This window comes from Lacerta agilis, chromosome 16, assembly GCF_009819535.1.
Source record: "Lacerta agilis isolate rLacAgi1 chromosome 16, rLacAgi1.pri, whole genome shotgun sequence".
NCBI lineage: Eukaryota > Metazoa > Chordata > Lepidosauria > Squamata > Lacertidae > Lacerta > Lacerta agilis.
In genome coordinates, this window is record NC_046327.1 from 39576496 (window position 1) to 39591050 (window position 14555).

A 14555-nucleotide genomic window follows, 5' to 3' on the forward strand; every position below is an offset into this window, starting at 1 on the left:
AACACCTGAGGCACCAGGTGCCAGGGCAAAGAAGGGAGGGGGCATTCAGTGCTGGTGGCGGCGGGTGGCAGAGACACTCCTCCTCTGCCAGGGTGTGTGGTGGCAGCAGCAGCAGCAGCAGTAGCAGTGACACAGTGCAGGCCCCAAACCCCTCCGTGGCCTTGCCATAGGCTTTGCTGCTAGACTCTGAAGCGGCACCTCAGCCCAGCAGCTCAACCACCACCCCCTGTAGCTAGAGAGGGGCTTTGGAAGCAGCCAGCTGTCAGAAAGAGGTCCATGAAATGCAGGTCAAGGGGAGCCGTTGGCTGTGAATGGAAGATGGTGGTGGGGCAATGGTTAGAATTATTGCTCTCGTTGAGGGGAAGAGGAGGCACTTGGGAGGTTGGGGGGGGGGGAGAGAAAACAAGGGTCTGTTTATCCAGCCAGTGACCAATGGGAGGGTTTTTTGGGGTGGGAGAAGTGTCCCAACCGGCTGCAGAACACCTTTGCAAAGTCCTGCATGGCTGTCTACAGCAGAGGCCCTAAAACCAGGAGCAGCAGAATAAGGGCAACTCCCCCTGATGCTAGAGAGTAAAAGGGGAGGGGGCAGCACCCACAATGCACACATCCCCTCCCCCATGTGAGATGGAAAAGAGGGACACTTCACCCCCTCCCCCTTCACCTTTGCATCTTATAAAAATGCTGGTGCAAGACTATGGCCCTGTCAAGGGGGTAGCACACACACACACCCCAAAACACCCCCTTCAGAGCAGGGGAACTATGCAAAGCAAAGGGCCCTGCACTTTGGGGCACAGCAGAGGGGACCCCTCCCCCCTATTCCATAGCCTAAGTAAAGAGCTGCTGCCCTTGGAGAGAATCCACTGCTAGCTTCAGTCTGAGGAAGGGAAGAGGCAGGGCATGCAGCCCCCCTCCCCGGCTGCAAATGGAGGAGGGAGGGTGGGGTCAAGGTCAGTCCACATCCATAAAGTCCCTACTGGCTTGCTCTCTGGGGTGGGGCTCGCAGCAGGCCCCTCCACCGTCGTCCTGGTCTCTGGAACCTGCGGTACTCGGTGCAGCAAGGAGGGCAGGGTGCCGGATTTGTCCTGGCGCTGGTAGAAGAGCACATAGGCAGCTTTGGACTGTCAGGGGAGAAAAGAAGCATAAGAGGCAGCAGGTGAGGGCAAAAGAGACGCTTAGGAGCCTGAGATGCAGATCAGGGGAAAGAGAGTCACGGGGGGAGTTCAAGTGGCATAGGATTGGGGGGGGGGAGTCAGGAGACATCCAAAGGTCCACACTGTTGAGTTAAAATGTCCTGCACTGCTTTTTCAAAGAGGATCAAAGCAACTTGCACTACAGGACACTCAGTTCACAAAGGATCAATGGAGTAGAGTAGATCACATAACCAAGAAGGGGGGGGGGGTTGTATTTTCCTCGCCCCACATCTCCAGGCCATGAAGCTGATATAGCAAGTCATTCTCAGAGTTGTGAGGATATTGTTGGGTTGGAGAGGGGAAGGAGAGATCCATTGCTTGAGGGCTGAATAACTGCTACCCTGAGCTCACTGGAAGAAGGGCAGGGTGCCAACGTGAGAGATTCAAGTTCCTGACCCTCCCTTCTTAGTCCATGGAAAGACCAATGAAGCAGACAGACCATGGTGCCAAGGCCTCCTTCCTGCCCCCCCCCCCAACTTGTTCAGGGTAACACCAGGGGGCTTCTAAAGCAGGAAAAGGGGGAAAGTATCAGTCTGCTTGAGAAGAGACTGAGGGACAACCAAGTTCTGCTTCTTCCTTGCAAATGAAAAGCCCAGTCTGCTTAGAGACATACCTTGCTGAGATGTGATGGAGGTGTTTTTGTAAAGAGATGCACAGGCCACCGAGAGGGAGATTTTGCCACCCAGCTAGCCAAGAGGGTGGGATGGCATTGCCACCCAAGACACCTGCCAACAAGAGCCAAAAAGCTGAGCCCATCCAGGGCTGCCCTGCCCGACTCACCTCAATCTGGACTTTGGAAACTGCAGAGACACTGCTGTCATCAAAGTAGAACCACGTTCCGCTGTCTTTGTTCCGGGCAAAAGTCGTGTCTAGAGGGCACAAAGACCAGTCAGACTCACCAAAGTGCTGCTTTGCCTTCTGACACCCATTGTGCCCCTGTCAGATGCTTCACAATCACATCCCCTGTCAGCCACTACCTAAGCACTTTGGTCCTCCATTTGTGGAACCTTCCTCCCATTTGAAGAGAAAAGAATCGGGCCAGCTGGAGCTTCTGCACAAACAGCATTTTGCGTGGAGCACCCAGTCCTCTGGGGAGGGAATCTGCAGGGTGGGCTACTTGCATTGCTCCTCTGCTGCATGAATCCTGCTGCTAGCTGAGGCATCCATCAACAGGGCCTCAGTTTACATTTAAAGCGGAATCGAGCAAGTTCTAAGCTGAACTAGTGTCCACTAATATCTCTGAACTACAAAAGGGCTGGTGAGGTCTTCGCAGTTGGAGAAGGGATTTTATTCTGCACTGAGCTTTCCCCCCTCTCAGGGATGCCACTTTCTACCTGCCCCCCTTTCATCTACCAATGTCCATATTTGTTTGCACTTAGCCTTTTCTAATAGCAGCTGTTTACTCCCCGTGTGAAATTCTGCAAGAATAAATTGTTCATTTCTAGACTGTTCTCATAGTCATTCTGTTCCTCACTGCTTTGTTTCCCCCAAAAAGAAATAGCTCTCACACAGGCCACATTCACCTGCATTGGTAAAGAATGGTTTAGCATCCTGATGGGCCACCGCAGGCCATGGGGCTCATGTTTTTGGCAGTGGAGCGGCAAGACACGTCAGTTTCTGCCCTAATTAGCCAGAGTTTAGTGTGATGTCCTAAACTGAACTTAATCATAACTATGGTTACAGAAAACTAACTGGCTTCATAAACCATGGTTTGAAGTTGGCTGGTTTTCACTAACTATGCTTAAGACTAATTAAACTGATTGTTTAATTGTGTATGTTACAACAAGCTGAGGTTACCCCCTTCCTCAAGGAGTTTCACCCGATGTCTCATTTAATTAAGCATCTGCTCTGTTGTATCTGTACAGCATGTCACCAATGCTGGTTTCATTTAGTTGCTTTTACTGACTCCACAAATGTTATCTGCTCCATTGGTTTGTACAGTTTTTAATACTGAGTTTTATTATTCTACTGTTTGATGTGAACCCCCCACCCCCAGGAGGGTATCATATAAGTATTACAAGATGGTGATAACAACAATACAGATTAAAATTCAGATTACAATATTTTTCTGTGTTTAAGATAATGTTTTTTGCTAAATTTTTGTTAGTCAAAATTGGGGGTCATCTTATACATGGAAAAATATGGTATTTCCTTAATCTTCCTGCAGCCCGCCAGAGACATGCTTCCACACACGCTGCTCTTTCTCGCACATGCACACATACGCACCAGGTCATGGGCTGCGCCGCAAACCACAGAAAGTTAAGGGCAGCAACTGCAGCACTGAGAGGAAAGTGCATCTGGGGCCTGCCCCACCCCTTTGCTTGGCGTGTGTGCCCTGGAGAAAGAGACTGAGTGGCAACGGCTGCCTAGGGGGACTTCAGGCTCTCCAGCAATAAAGCACAATGTCCCTTCAGTGCCACCGCCAGGAGAACGGGGGTTGCAGCCAAAAATATCTCAACAGCTTTGAGGGCAATCCCCCCCCAAAAGCTGAGTAACTTCTTAATTTCTTAGTTTGGGGTTCAAAAAAATAGGGGTCGTCTTATACATGCAAAAATATGGTACTACATGGGGTGGGGTTCACCTAATAAGCCCCAGTCAGCAGAAGCCCTGCCCAGGGACTTCCATTCACAATGGCGCTTTCCTTTCCTCTCCCCTCTCTGAGCTCCCCCTGAAATGGGCTCTGAGGGTGTGTGGAAATTGAGAGAACTCGCCAGAACAGCACACGGGGAGGAATCGTTCCATCTGGCGAGCTGAAATGCTTGCGCAGACAGAATTGCTGGAAAGCCACCCATCAGATCTCAGATTTACCTATTGTGCATTTTCACTTTGTAGGAAGGATCAATGAACCAAAGACCCAAGTCTTGGGCTGCCCAACAAAGCTGGCTCTAATTTTGCTGTTAACCATTTCCTTTCAACTCTGGGTATCTCCTCCCCACCTTGCATCCATTGCCTTCAACCCAAAAGGAATACATACAGTGCCCATCTCGGAGACCCCCGTAGTGGTTCGACACGGCGATGAGGTCATATTTGTACAGTGTAGGGTCAGTGTCTTTCTGTGGCTTGATGATAAAATCTGAGAAATCGAGGTCCCTACAGGATAGAGATCATAATGCTGCTGTTTTCTAGGGCCCCCTGAGCAACATCCTCCACATAGTTTTGGGGGAGAACCAGCATTTGCATCATAAGTCACCGCCACCCTCAAGGCACATTCCTAATCACCATGCTAACTTATGGGGTTTGAAGCTGCACTTTCCTGAAGTGTTTTCAAGGACACCTTGAAACATGAACACCCGCTCAGTAATTCTATCCAGCGCCCTGTAATGCCCCTTACTTCCTGCCGACGGCTGAGGCCAGTCTTGTGAATCAGCCCATAGAAAGTGATTAGCTTTCAGTTGTTTTTACTAGACTGCTAAGAGGGAGACGAAATGGCTAAGGAGTAAACCCCACAAAAATCTTGAGTGGAGTCCTGAAGATGGCCACATGGCACCTTGAACGCCTCCTTCCGGCAACTCCTGCAGCCAAGCTAGTGACCAATGCATTGCTCGTCTTCCTTTGGACCCCATCAGTGAGGCCAAAGGGGGGCAGGTCTTATCTCTGGGCAGCCCAGGACTTCCATACTGGCTGCCCAGGCTTGCGCCCCAGAGAGGTCACTTTGGTGTTGCTAACACAGTGGTTTGACTGCCCACTCCACTGTCTCTTGAGAAGGACAGATGGCAACAAGTGACTTCTAACCTCTGTTTCCCAGCAGGTTGTGGTGGGAGGGAAACCCTTTGCTTTGCGTAAGCAGGAAAATGCAGATGACTAACCTCTTAGCAGACTAGTAAAGACAAATGTCTTCTACCAACTGGGTTGGTATAGGAGGAATGCTTAGACATGCTAATGATCAAGTGATCTATAAATGCCACAAATGAACAAATGCCAGGCTGGCTCAGGCTCCCAAGCCACCACACAATTCTAGAGTGCACTCTGTGTCCCCTTAAGTCAGACATGGGGGGAAACCATGTTGACTCTTGACTCTCATCATCTCCACCTTTGGGCCACCCTTACTTGGGCTGATGGGTGTTGAGAGCCCACAATACCTGGAGGGCCCCAAGTTCCCCAGTCCTGCATTAAAGCCATTTTTTAAAAAGCAAATGTGCTCCATTTTATCAGGCATCTTCAGAACTGGGAAAGTGCTCTCTGCAAGCTGCATAAGCCAGCTCCAGTGGAAGTCAACATGCATTCTGAAAAACCTTTACAGTGGTACCTTGCTAGACGAATGCCTCGCTAGACGAAAAACTCACTAGACGGAAGGCATTCGCTAGCGAAAGGGTGCTTCGCAAGACAAAGTTTCCTATAGCCGCGACTCGCAAAATGAAAACGTTTTGCGGGTTTCCCCCCCGTAAAGCTGCGCTTCCTCCGACCGTGCTTCGCAAGATGAAATTTCCGCTATACAATAGCACTCGTGGAACAAATTAATTTCGTCTTGCGAGGCACCACTGTATTGATACTGGCTTCAAAAGGAGGAGGTAACTCTTTGGCCCGTGGAATCCTGAAAACGTAACAAGCATGCCTGCTTCCTCTGAAAGATTTCTCCCAGTGGAATGATTTCAGAGGCATGAGTCACCCCAAATACGCTGCCCCCATGTCTCTTCTCCTTCCCCACAAATTGTCTAATGATTTGGACCAAATGGCTTACTGGATAGGGAACTCCACCAGGGTTGTCGAGTTTCTCCCTGGAGAACTTGGTGTAGGAAAAGCGCTTGAGGTGGATGATCAGGATCTCTGGCAGCGACCACAAGTCCAGCTTCTTGGTGGCCAACTGGTGCTTCTTGCAGGGGGGCAGTACCTGCACGAGAGGAGCTGGGGGTGAGCACAGCACTCAGAACAGCAGAAAAGCCACAGGTGTTTGCATGAGGACTAGCAGGCAACCCATCTTAGGACACAAAGGAGGAATCCTGAGACAGGTATCTGGGTTGGGGGTGGGAGAACAAAAGTGAAAATGATTTGGTCAGGGCACCAAAATCCTGCAACACACACCAATTCTGAAAACTGAAAAATGCCTAGCCAACACTAGTGAAAAGAGGGCCACCAGGAGGATCTGCAAAGAGGCTGGCATCTTTACCCACCAGCCCCGTGGTTCATCATCCCTTGAAGCAAGAAGTCTGGTGTCATCAGCTGTGATGGACCAGAAGACTCTGCCACTGATGCCCGCTGCACATCTTGCCCATGATGAAACCTATGCACATCTTCCCCCCTTACTTAACACCACATGGGGGGGGGGAACTCCCTTCCTTCTCAAGATCCCCCCCCCCCCCAAGGCTCTCCAGTCAGGCTAGGCGAGAAGGTTCCAGCTGTAAGGCCCCTTGGCTGCCCCTACCAGGCCAGAGTCGAGTGGAGCACAGCAAGCAATACCAGGCCTGAACAGTTTGAGCCATAAGATAATCCGAGGCGGTGCAGCTTTGTCAACCCACGACTGGAAGGTCAGAGCCAGCTGCCTCCAGGATTCGGCTCTGCTCCACCGGCAGCTCCTTCCCTTCCTTTGTGCCTCGGAAGCAAGAGCCCCACCCGACCCACCAGGGCTCTCACCAGGGGATTCTCCTCCTCCAGCGTCTCCACGGTGGTGAAGAGTTCGAGGCACTCCTGCAGCCTCACTGGATTCTTCCTTGGCGTGAAGTCCATGCAGTCGTGCTTGATGTAGCCCTGGCAGTGCACACACAGTGGGTGGGGGGTGAGGGCAGCTGGGGGGGGGCGCCCATCACCCTCCAGTTTTTGCCTGTTGTCCCTGACCATGAGAGCCAGGCTGGCAGGAACTGGGAGTCCAGAACCCTCTGGAGGTCTGCCAGGTCCCTGTGGCTGAGCTTGAGGATGCTCCCTCAAGGCAGAGGAGGGCAAGGGAGAGAGAAAGGAGGAGCACTGGGGGCAGGAAAATGTCTCGCCCTCACCTCCGCCTCCGCCTCATTGTAGTAGCGTTTCCTCTGTTGGAGTCCCAGTCCCATCGCAATGTACGGTTGGGCTGTGCCAAGGGGAGAAACTGTGGTTAAAGTGGCAGGAACCCTGAGCATCTCTCAAGGCAGTGCAGGGGGAAGTCATTTATGAAATCCCAGACCAGAAGGACCCTGAAGAATCCTGCTGCTCTCCAGTCACCACTGCCACACCCAGTACTGTCCCTTCCCCTACAGAAGTATCCAGAGGGCAGTGCGTCCGAAGGAAAGGGGCCAAACAATGAGGAATTTTGCCACTGGGGCAGGAAAGGGTTTCCAGCCAAAGGGCCATCTTCACTTTTGTAGGGCACATGTCACTGGTGGCTGCATTTACTCCAGCAATGCATCCATTAAGACCCTACACAGAGCCTTGACACATCACTGACCAGAAGGCAGAAAGGTGAGAACAGGCTCACTTCTGAGGGCTATATCCTTAAGAACACAAGACCTCTGAGATGTTCAGGCCAAGGCCCCACCTAGTCTGGCAATCCTGTTCTACAGGGGCCGACCAGATGCTGTGGGGAGACCCCAAGCAGGACCTGAGGGGAGCAGCACTCTTCCCTAGAGATTGTGAAGGCCCGGAAAAAAACTGGAAAAATTCGGGGGAAACCCGTTTTTTCCCTGAAGCCTTTTTTTTTGTTTTTCTCGAAAAATTGGCAAAATAAAAAATAGATTATGGAATGTTTTATTTTTAATATTATGAATAAAATATTTTAAGATGAGGGGTTCAAATATTTTATAAATCATTTCTAATAGGGTATCAGATTATTCTACTTTCTGTGAGGACAAGCAAGTCCTAGGTTACAAACTCAACTCTCCAATGCAAGAACAAGATACATTTCTTCTTTTAGGAGGTGCTGTTGTCACCAGAAAAGAAAAAGGTTTCAGTTTTGTTTTTGCATGTGTGTGCTATGCATTGGTTCTGTTCCTCTTCACTAGGCCTCAAAGCACTGGAAGAAATATTGAGCAACAAAAAGGCCTGAAAGTATACTTAATTTAAAAAGGTAAGAGTTTTCATTTACAGTATCTGATTCCAGAAAACAGTATCTGATTCCAGAAAACTGAATCATTTAGCTACATTAGTTTATAACCTTTGTGTAAATAATAACTTAATTACTACTAATCTGGTCCTTTACTTCCCCTCCACCCACTACCATATATTAGTGTCTTCTTGCAAACATTAAATTATTTTTCTTCCTACTCCCCTCAGGAAAATGGTGAGACCAACATCTAGCATATGGAAAGCATTTTCACATTACTGTACAAGTTCCTCTGAGAAGAAAAATGTGATTTGTAAATACTGTCAGATGAAATATGCATTTCCAAATGCTACCAGGATGACAAAACACATTCTTGTATGTAACAAGTGTCCTGTAGATATTAAAAAATTATTCATGGATCTAAGTGAAGAGGACCACAATGATGAAAATGCACCTAGTTTTTTTCAGTTACAGGTAGGTAGCCGTGTTGGTCTGCCATAGTCAAACCAAAAAAAAAAAAAAAAAATTCTTTCCAGTAGCACCTTAGAGACCAACTAAGTGTGTTCGTGGTATGAGCTTTCGTGTGCATGCACACTTCTTCAGATACACTGAAACAAAAGTCACCAGACCCTTAAATATAGTGAGAGAGTGAGGAGGGGTATTACTCAGAAGGGTGGTGGAATGGGTGATTGGCTGATAGGTGTGGAAAATCTGTTTACAACTGTTAACAACTGCAATTGGTCTTACAGGAAAAGGCAAGGGGTGAGATGGCTAAAGATAGCTTTGTCATGTATAATGAGATAAGAATCCAATGTCTTTGTTCAGACCAGGTCTCTCCATGGTTTAAGTTTGGTAATTAGTTGCAATTCAGCAACTTCTCTTTCCAGTCTATTTCTGAAATTCCTTTGTAGTAAGACAGCTACTTTAAGATCTTGTATTGAATGTCCTGGGAGATTGAAGTGTTCTGGTTTCTCTGTCTTGTGATTCCTGTTATCAGATTTATGTCCATTTATTCTTTGATGTAGGATTTGGCCTGTTTTGTCCAATATAAGAACTGAAGGGCACTGTTGGCATTTGATGGCATACACAATGTTAGAAGATGGGCAATTAAATAGTCCTGAGATGGTATTTTTTATGTTGTTGGGGCCAGTAATGGTGTTGTCCGGGTTTATGTGGCAGCAAGTTGGCATCTGGGTTTATTGCAGGCTCTGGTACCAGTGTCCATGTTGAGTCCTGTTGTTGTATTATTGTGGGTGAGGAGCTGTTTGAGATTGGGTGGCTGTCTGTAGGCGATGAAGGTCTTCCTCCAGAGCTTGAGAAAGAGAACTGTCATTGTCTAGGAGAGGTTGTAGATCTCTGATGATGCGTTGTACTGTTTTAACTTGGGAGCTGTATGTGAATGTGATTACTAGTGGTCTGTTGTTTTCTTTTTTGGGTCTGTCTTGCAGCAAGTTCTCTCTGGGCATCAGTCTGGCTCTGTTGATCTGCTGTTTAACTTCACCAGGTGGATATTTTAGTTCTAAAAAGGTTTGCTGTAGATCTCTTAGGTGAAACTCTCTTGTCTGTAGAGTTGGAACAGATGCGGCTGTACGTAGGGCCTGGCTATATACAATGGATTGTTTGGTATGTTTGGGATGGCAGCTAGAAGCATGTAGATATATTTGTCGGTCAGTTGGTTTACGGTATAAGGTGGTGTCCTACATCCTGTAGTTTTATAGTAGTGTCCAGAAAATGTATTTCTTGCAAAGATTGGTTCATTGTTAGGTTGATGGTGGGTAAAAGTCATGGAATTTCTGGTGGAAGGTGTCCAGGGTCTGTTGACCATGTGCCCAGATTCATAAAAATATCGTCAATGTATCGCAGGTACAAGAGAGGGTTGAGTGGGTAGGAGTTTAGGAAACATTGTTCTAATCTGCGTGAAGATTTTTGCATACTGTGGGGCCATGTGGGTGCCCATTGCTGTGCCACTGAGCCAGAGGAACAGATCATCACCAAATTGAAGTTGTTGTGGGTAAGGACAAAATAGCAGAGTTTGGTAGCAAAGTCCGCTGTGGTTTTATCTGAAATGGTGTTCCTTATAGCTTGTAAACCATTGTTGTGTGGGATGTTGGTATACAGAGATTCCACATCCATAGTGACTAGAATAGTATTGTTAGGAAGATTATTCAAAGAACGTAATTTCCTCAGTAAATCTGTGGTGTCACGTACGTAGATGGGAGCACTGATGGCATATGGTTTCAGAACAGAGTCCATATAACCGGAAACAACCCACTGTAATAGTGCCAATACTGAGATGATGGGGCGTCCTAGATTTCCTGGTTTGTGTATTTTAGGTTTTTTTCAACATTCAACATTTTTAGGAACGTTTCTTTTAACGTTCTCGTTCAAGAAGTCCTCTTTCTACTCCATCTGTAATATCAGCAGCAACACAAAGTGTTGTCCCATCAGTAGCATCTTCAAGTGAACAATACTGAAGACAGCTGCATCCAAAAATTATTCAATTAATTCATTTGTAGACAAGATGACACCTGAAGATCAGGAAAAATTTGATCAAGTTCTTGCAAGAGCAATATATTCTTCTGGAACACCATTTTCAATAACTGAAAATATGGCAGCTTTAAAATTACTAAGACCATCATACTATTGCCCAGCAGACATTCTTTGAGCAAGCCTCTTTTGGAGTCGGAATATGACGTGTAATGGAATCTGTGCAAGGAAAAATTAATGAAGCACTGTGTCTTGCACTACTTACAGATGGATGGACAAATGTGAGAGGAGAAGGAATTATAAATTTCGTTATAAACAACACCTCAACCAGTTTTTTACAAAAGCATTGAAACAGGAGAGAATAGACATACTGCAGAGTATATCAGCTGTAAAACATACTCCTACAGAAAATGGGAGTGGTACAGTATTTGCTTTGCTGACTGACAATGCCAGCAATATGAAAGCAGCACGGAAGATCATAATGGATAAGTATCCACATATTACTGCAATAGGATGTGCATCTCATGGGCTAAACTTGCTTCTTAATGATATTATGAAACAGGACACCCTTCAAAGGATCTATAGACAAGCAAAAGAAGTTATAAAACATGTAAAAGTTACTCATATTATATCTGCAGTTTTCAAGAAGAAGCAAGTAGAAAAAAATGTGAAGAATAAAATAGTGACACTGAAGCTCTGTAGTAAAACTCGGTGGGCTGGAGTGGTGATCTTCTTTGAAAGTTACTAAAAAAACAAAGAAGCTCTTCAAGAAACAGTAATAGTTGAAGATCTTAAGTACCAGGAGTGTAAGAAACACTCTTCTTGATCAGGAAGTCTTCTGGGTTCAGCTGCAAAATTCCCTGAAGATTCTAAAGTCAATTGCTGCAGCAATCACTGCATCTGAATCAGATAGTGCACTTTTGTCAGAAATTCCTTATCTAATGACAAAGATAAAACAATTGTTTTGAACATCTCAGTATATCTCCACTTACAACTATAGAAGAAAGTAAAGTGAAAGATTTTATTTAAAAAGGGGAAGAATTTTGTTGCCATCCGATTCATGCTGCTGCAAATCTGCTGGATCCAAGATTCAAAGGTGACAATGTATGTGATGATAGCACTCTTACTGCATTTGACTGGATTACAAAACAAGCATCACATTGAGGAGGACTTGATATTGGGAGGGTACTTTCAAATGTTGCAGAATACAGAACATCTTCAGGGATTTGGTCCAGGAATGCAATCTGGGATTCTGCCAAACAGATTCCTCCTGCAACATGGTGCAGGGTCTTTGTACAACACAGCCTCTGACTCCTCTTGCTTCTCGCCTTCTTCAGATTCCTCCATCTTCTGCAGCATGTGAAAGAATCTGGTCTAGGTTTGGAAACATTCACACTAAATCAAGAAATGAGTGGACATGTGAAAGGGTAGAGAGGCTTGTTTCAATCCGAGCAAACCTTCAGTTTTTAGAAGTCCATGATAACTGTGATAATGACAGATACAACAGAGTAGATGCAGAAGCAGAGATTGAAACTGACACTGATCATTACAGTTCAGAAAATGATTCTGATTAAATTTCATGCCCATTCATTGAAACTTAGTCCCACTTCCTTCTTCAGTTCTTTTTATGAAATTTTTTTAATACTGGAGATGAAATATGAATAATTGTTACTTCTGGATTTTTAAAAATTGTTTTGTGGAGTTTTTTTTGTTCCACATAACTAGTAAACAGTTCAAGAGATTGTTGCTCCATTTGTTACAAATACAAATAATATTATTTTAAAAGTAAATTCTGGTTGTAATAATGTTTGGATACACTAAATTTTTTAATATCTAGTTGTGATAATTTATTGCCCATTAAAATTGTCCATAGTTATATTTTATGTTTCTAAAGTAACAGAATGACTTCAATCTGGAAAGAAAAAAGAAGTGCTAATGTAGCATTTTTTTCAATTTTTCCAAAAATTTCCGTTTTGGGGGGTTTCCAAGCTTCAAAATTCCCCGAAATTTTACATCCCTACTCTTCCCTCCTGCAATTTTCAGCAACTGATAGGACCACCAAAATTAGTGGACCTAAGCGAGTCCGTGTTCATTAGTGTCAACGGGTCCACTCTGGTTATGACTGACCCGGGACACAACCCTTAATCAACATTCCAGTAGATGAGTGTTTGTATATCTGAGCTGCAGGTCGTTAAACAAAAAAGGTGAACCCGAGAATTTCAGAGAAGGGGGCTGGAGCAGCCCATGGAGTGGGAGAAAGGCTCAGAAGGGAGCCCCCCACCCCCACCTGACCACCGCAAGGGAATCCCAGTAACTCTCACACCCCCAGTATTGGGAGCCAGAGGGAAGACTCACAGTTGAAGGAGACAGTGCTGCCATCATCCTGGGCAGCTGTCCGGTCGCTGGTCCCGTTGGAGTTGACGGCCTGGAGGGTGAAGAGCAGCTTGGGGCGCTTCTGGCAGCATTTGCGTTTGGCCTGGTTGGCCGTCGGGGGGCTGGGGCTGGAAGAGGGTGTCTGGGGGGACTGAGGTGGCTGAGGAGCTGGGCTGGGGCTGGGCCTCCCCTCCACGCCAGCCCCTTCCTCCCCCACAGAGGCGTCCAAGGGGTTTTCCTCCGCCTCCGAGCTGGGCTCCTGGCTTGTGGAGCCTTCTGCAGTCGTCTCTTCCTCGTCGTCGTCCTCCCCTGTTGTGCATTTGGAGAGGAAAGGGCAGGCAGTGGCCAAATAAAAAACCTGGTCAGCCCCCCCCCCACTATGCCCTCGTGCCAATCCCTCACCTTCGCTCAGCCCATTGGGCCTCTTGTTGTAGAGGTCCTCCTCGTCTTCCTCACTCGGATCGTCCTCTTCCTCAGAGTCTGGTTGTGTCACATAGCGGCTGCCAAAATTGGGGGGAAAGCAAGTCACACCCTTTGCTACTAGGGGCAGCACTATCATGGGCATGCTCCACAGCTCCCCCCCCACCCCCACCCCCCGTGGCAGCACTGTGCAATGAAAGGCGCTGCTGGATGAGGATTCGAGTAAAGAAAACAAGAGACATGCTGGTCAACTGGGAGAGGCACAGGGCTGGAGGGAGAGCAGGGGCAAAGCTACTTTGCAGGAAAATAACGTTAAAAGAAAATTCCGTAAAGTTTTTGCTTCAGGCATGAACCAAGGTTTACTAGGTTTATTAAAGAGCAGAGCGTTTGAGCATGAATGGGCCACATCTGCCCCCTCCCCCCTGGGAGCAAAGTGCCCCAGAACATGCACTGAACACTTCATGCTTTTGGTAATAGGAATATCCCTCTGAGCATCTGGAGACCAACAGGTGCAACTACGGTGCCCTGCACTGCCAAGTGCAGCAGCAAGCCCAAGGCTGCTGCGGGGAGATGGCAGGCAAGTCCAGGAGGCCAATACAACACACCTGCCAGCCCCAGGGCAGTTCTTGCATCTGCCATAACTGCAAACACAGCTCCCTGTGAAGATTTCTCTCCCCTGCAAGCAGCAGACCTAGAGGGAGTGTACAACTGTAGTCAGATGGCTGCCCCACTGGCCTCCCTGCTTTTGAAGGGCCTGAATGGGGAGTTCAAACTCAATCTGGAGTCAACAACCCATCTTCTCACACACAAGACGAGAACCGGAATTGCTGAACCCAAACCAGTTTTTAGGGACATGCAGGAGCGCCCCCAGATTCAACCCCTGGCATCTCCAGGTAGGGCTGGGAAAAGAGCCCTGCCTGAACCCCTGGAGAGTTGCTGCCAGCCAGTGTTGACAATACCGAGCTAGACAGACCAATGGTCTGGCTGAGAGTAAGGCAGTTCCCCATGTTCCTTTGTTTCTACTGAATTCTGTGATGCAAACCACAAAGTGCGGCTGAAGCCGTTCAGGAAGTGCCCTGCCAAAGATGTGGATCTTTAGGGACGGAAAGCAAAAAATGGGGTGGGGTAGGAGGAAGCACAGC

At 47.3% G+C, this 14555-nt stretch overlaps 1 protein-coding gene across 1 annotated transcript in view; it reads right to left on the minus strand.

The window, feature by feature from the left end:
- Positions 1-822: 822 nt before the first annotated feature.
- The window catches only part of USP11 (ubiquitin specific peptidase 11), a 32266-nt gene continuing 18533 nt past the window's right edge, over positions 823-14555 (minus strand). The window contains 10 exon segments of the mRNA XM_033173688.1: positions 823-1073; positions 1076-1118; positions 1971-2059; positions 4165-4280; positions 5869-5891; positions 5893-6018; positions 6759-6872; positions 7115-7185; positions 12976-13302; positions 13396-13493. Coding sequence (XP_033029579.1) covers positions 949-1073; positions 1076-1118; positions 1971-2059; positions 4165-4280; positions 5869-5891; positions 5893-6018; positions 6759-6872; positions 7115-7185; positions 12976-13302; positions 13396-13493 — 1132 coding nt within the window. The 3' untranslated portion in view covers positions 823-948.